This window comes from Primulina eburnea, chromosome 15 (genome assembly GCF_022965805.1).
Source record: "Primulina eburnea isolate SZY01 chromosome 15, ASM2296580v1, whole genome shotgun sequence".
Lineage (NCBI taxonomy): Eukaryota > Viridiplantae > Streptophyta > Magnoliopsida > Lamiales > Gesneriaceae > Primulina > Primulina eburnea.
In genome coordinates this window covers 20,211,988-20,217,195 of record NC_133115.1, presented here as the reverse complement: position 1 = coordinate 20,217,195, position 5,208 = coordinate 20,211,988, and the positions used below count along the sequence as shown (strand labels likewise).

The following is a 5,208-nucleotide window of genomic DNA, read 5'->3' as shown; positions in this document are numbered from 1 at the left end:
TGTCACTTTGGTTTACTAAAAGGTCATCTTTTACACCATAAAGATGTCCAACTTGTAGCTCATCCATTGGCTGCATTTTATTGTCATTTTAGGACAATATGGATGAGCTTCTTCGAGCTAGATATTAGGATCCATGAGCTGGGGGTTTTAGTCACCGAGTGGCTACACTTCGGTCCTTGCGATTTTGCGAAGTCTTGAGCTCCATTATGCTGGATTTTTCACATCTTGAGCTGAAATTTTAAATCCAAATTTTGAGCTTTTAATTTGACAAATTTGAACTAAAATCCCGAATTTATTTATTGCGAGATTTGCTTCAAAAAATCCGAGTGCTCACAGCATGTGCTCTATGCTAGTATATGTGTATATATTTATATATACACAGACATGCACACACACACATATAAACATGAATCTTGCACTTAGTGGGTGATAACAAACTCAAACCTTATTTTATGCATGCTTGTCGCAAATCTCCTTGAACTCGCACATTCACAAAATTTACATGATTTTCAGGATATAGTACTCATTTCTGGAAATGGGAATCCTTGAATTTTGATCGTCAAACTTATTTAACCTCAACTTGGCGATACCAACAGGAGTTTCAAATCATCTTTTCTGAAGAAATGATAAAAAATATACCACAAAAATGGAGGCTGCTTAGTGGCCAGAATAACTGGAAAGGCCTCTTGAACCCATTAGACGCAGATCTACGACGATATATCCTCCACTATGGCGCCAGGGCTCAAGCAACATACGACACTTTCAACTCGGAAAAGACATCAAAGTTCGCGGGGACCAGCAGATACGCAAGGAGGAACCTCTTTTCGAGGGTCGGACTGGAGAAAGGGAATCCATTCAAATACGAACCAGTGAAATATATATACGCCACATCAAAGATAGGCGTGTCCGAATCATTCATAGTGAAATCGTTGTCGGATGAGGCCTGGTGCGCGGATTCGAATTGGATGGGTTATGTAGCGGTGGCTACGGATAAAGGGAAACTTGCACTTGGAAGAAGGGATATTTTGGTTGCATGGAGAGGGACAATTGAGTTGGGTGAATGGGTAAAAGACTTCGATTTCCCTCTTGTGCCAGCTTCCACCATTGTTGGAAATGCAGCGGATGATGCTAAGGTGCATAAAGGGGTGCTTTCGATTTATACTTCGGATGATCCAAGTTCCAAGTTCAGCAATACAAGTGCCAGAGATCAGGTGAATTTAGTTGAAACGTTAATTATTTCGATGGAGGTAATGCTATATTTTTATATTTATGTTTATTTTGAAATAATCGAGGGATCATTTCATTTCCTCATATATATCTAGTTATTTGACCGGATCCGACCTGTTTTCGGCCTCTAATTATGACTAATTTCGAGTAAACTGGACTTCGTTTTTTCTCCTATTTATGATAAGAGGGTAAAATCTACCTCTTTTCATATTGCATGTGGCATGCATGTTCACGAGATGTTGATTTTATATATTCAATTTCTTCAGGTTATAGCAGAAGTAAAGAAACAAGTGGAACAATACAAGGACGAAGACATAAGCATAACCATAACAGGCCACAGCTTAGGCGCAGCACTTTCGACTCTAAACGCTGCAGACATAGTAGCACACGGCCACAACATACCAAGCAACCAACCGAACAATCCATGTCCTGTTACCGCTTTTGTCTTCGGGAGTCCGCGAGTGGGGGATTCAGGTTTCAAAGAGAATTTAGAATCAATGAACAATCTACATATATTAAGTGTTTGCAACGCCCCGGATATCGTCCAGTGGCTACCTCCTATTCTCGAGTACGCTCAAGTGGGAGTAGAGCTTATGGTTGACAGTAGGAAGTCCCCTTACTTGAACTATCCTGGAGACATGAAGAGTTGGCATAATCTGGAGGCTGCTTATCTGCATGGAGTGGGTGGGATCGAGGGAAGTGGAGAACGGTTTGGAGTGGAAATTGAAAGGGATATTGCACTTGTGAATAAGAGTTCAAGTGCTCTAAAAGAAAAGTATTTGGTTCCAAGTTCTTGGTGGTGTCCTTTGAATAAGGGAATGGTTCAAAACAATAATGGGTTTTGGGTGTTGCGTGATCATGAAAAGGATGATGGCAACAGCGATTGAGTCAACACAATTTCGATTTAAATAAATATATCTTCTATAATTGTTTAAAACAAAAAAAAAAACCTCCCATTTGTTGAAATAATATATTTGAATATTGAAAAAGTAATAGTTGAATATTTGAATGTTGAAAATAAGAGTTGTAAAGTTAGAAATTTGTGTGTGATGATGTAGGTAATGATGTATTTTATTTTTGGATCATGTATAATGAAGCTCTATAAATAGATCTCTCATTTGTGAAGAAAATCACAATTGAGTAGAGAGAAACATATTATAAAGTGTGTAGTTTGGTAAATTTTGAGAGTTTGAGATTTTTACTTTTTACCATAAATTTTTACTTTTTTTCAACACGTTATCAGCACGAAGCTCTAAAAGTCCTACATACTTTTCCAAGCTCCAAACAGAAGAAAAAAGTAACAAAAGTAATTATATTTATTTTACTGTTATTTATTTATTGTGTATTTATTTAATATACAATATAATGTTATTATTAGAAATAATAAAAATAAATTTTTCATAAACTTGTTATAAATCCTGGGAGGATGTTAAGACGACATCCCACACTCCCGGTAAGGGATACGACAAGTATAAAAGCCTATAAGGTTTTTAAACAAAATAAATTATGACACTCATTATAATATTATGATATGATATACATAATTATTTAAACATGTCTAATATTATATATACCATATTATTACCATAAAATTATACAAATACATACATTTATTTTTTGTACACCAACGGTCATAAACGGTAACAAACGGCTAGTTTTTGCTCTATAAATATCATCTCACAAACATATTCAATCACTCTAACTTTCTCTTCTTCTCTAAAAATTATTCATCATCAAATTTTTCGAAGAAAAAAGAAGATGGCTTTCTCAAGGATATTTTTAATTATTTTGGTTATCATACTCACGAGTCTTGTATTTATCGGAGAATATCCTCCTCGTGCGTTTTCTTTATTTTTACAAATACTTGTACTTGTTGTTTATCCGTTACTTTGTATTGCAATATTTATTAACTAATAAAATGCATCGTAATTTTTTTTAGTACCACCATGTCAAATTTAACAAAGCTCGAATTTGTTGCGCTCGACATCACGGGAAAGAATTATATGTCATGGACTCTAGATGTAGAAATGCATCTTGAGTCATTGGGTCTAAGCGAGACCATTAAAGAAAATGGCATATGCACGCCACAAGAAAAGGCAAGAGCCATGATATTTTTACGTCGACATCTCGACGAGGGATTAAAATGTGAATATCTGACTGAAAAAAATCTCATGGCTTTGTGGAAAGGATTGAAAGAAAGATTTGAACATATAAGGGAAGTTATATTTCCGACCGCCCGTGATGAATGGAATATGTTAAGATTCCAAGATTTTAAGAAAGTCAGTGATTATAATTCAGCGATGTATCGAATTATCTCGCAGATAAAATTTTGTGGACATGAGGTCACAGAATCTGAGATGCTTGAAAAAACATTTTCCACATTTCATGCATCAAATATTACTCTACAACAACAATATAGAGTACGTGGATTTGCGAGATATTCTGAGCTCATCGCCTGTCTTCTTGTGGCGGAAAAAAACAACGAGCTATTAATGAGAAATCATCAGTCCCGACCCACTGGATCAACAGCATTTCCAGAATTAAATGCTGTAAGTAAAAATGAATTTAAACCTCGGAACCAAAATCAAATTCAAAGACAAGATTTTGGTCGAGGTCGAGGTCGAGATCGTGGACGTGGAATTGGTCGTGGTCGTGGACGCGGCCGTGGTTTTGAAAATAATAGAGATAGTTATTTTTATAACTCATCTCAAAAGAGCGTCCCAAACCATCCACAGAAAAGGCATCATGAGAATACAAGTGTTAATGAAAATCACTCAAAAAGATATGAAAGTTCTTGTTACAGATGTGGTACTCCAGGACATTGGTCCAAAATTTGTCGAGCCCCTGAGCACCTTTGTAAACTTTATAAAGAATCATTAAAGGGGAAAGAAAAGGAGATCAACTTCACTGAACGCAGTGACCGTTTGAGTGATTCAACTCATTTTGATGCTGGTGATTTTATAAATGATTTCTCTAGAAATGATCAACATGTTGGTGGGATAGAAATGAACAATTTTGATGCTACAGATTTTCTCAATGACTTCTCTGAAAATGAACAATTTAATGGTAGAATATAAATGTACAATAATTTATTTTTCATGTATTCATGTAATAATGTTTTATTGTACAATTATGATATGTGTTATATTTACATATGTATTTTCAGTAATTTTATATCATTGCATATTTTTTTGAAGTTCAAATATGGAAAATGCTATGAGCAAAGCTGAAGTTTGCATACCCGATAGTGGTACAACGCACACTATCCTCCGAGATAAAAGATATTTCTTGGAACTAAAACCAACAAAAACAACGGTGAATACAATATCAGGTCCTGTAGACTTGATTAAAGGATGTGGTAAAGCACAATTTTTGTTACCTAATGGTACAAAATTTTTGATCAATGATGCTTTATATTCACCACAATCGAAAAGAAATTTGTTGAGTTTTAATGATATATATTCCCATGGGTTTGATACTCAAACAATGAATGAGAAATATATATGTCTTATCACATATAAATCAGGAAAGAAATATGTGATTGAAAAACTAACAATGCTCCCTACTAGATTGCATTATACACATATAAGTCCCATTGAATCAAACATGGTAGTTGATAATTCTTCAATATTAACCAATTGACATGATCGATTGGGACATCCTGGTTCAAAAATGATGCTAAGAATTATAGAAAATACACATGGTCATCCACTGAAAGACCAGAAGATCTTTCAGAATAATAAGTTTCAATGTAAAGCATGTTCTCTTGGAAAACTTATTATAAGACCATCACCAGTCAAAATCCAAACTGAATCACCAATGTTTCTTGAACGTATTCAGGGTGATATTTGTGGACCAATCCATCCACCATGTGGACCATTCAGATACTTTATGGTATTGATTGATGCCTCCAGCAGATGGTCACATGTATGTTTATTGTCAACTCGAAATGTTGCATTTGCAAGATTACTTGCTCAAATA

General features: G+C 35.1%; 1 protein-coding gene across 1 annotated transcript; it reads left to right on the top strand.

The window, feature by feature from the left end:
• The first annotated feature begins 583 nt into the window (after positions 1-583).
• On the top strand, positions 584-2,167 carry LOC140814683 (phospholipase A1-IIgamma-like). Its single transcript, XM_073173737.1, has 2 exons — positions 584-1,211; positions 1,494-2,167. Exons 1-2 carry the CDS (start codon positions 624-626, stop codon positions 2,112-2,114), a joined length of 1,209 nt encoding a protein of 402 aa, XP_073029838.1. The 5' UTR covers positions 584-623; the 3' UTR covers positions 2,115-2,167.
• The last annotated feature ends 3,041 nt before the right edge of the window (positions 2,168-5,208 follow it).

Coding starts and splice junctions, on each gene's coding strand:
- LOC140814683 (XM_073173737.1), top strand. CDS start 624: ATGATAAAAAATATACCACAAAAATGGAGGCTGCTTAGTGGCCAGAAT. Junction 1,212..1,493: donor ATACAAGTGCCAGAGATCAG/GTGAATTTAGTT, acceptor CAATTTCTTCAG/GTTATAGCAGAAGTAAAGAA.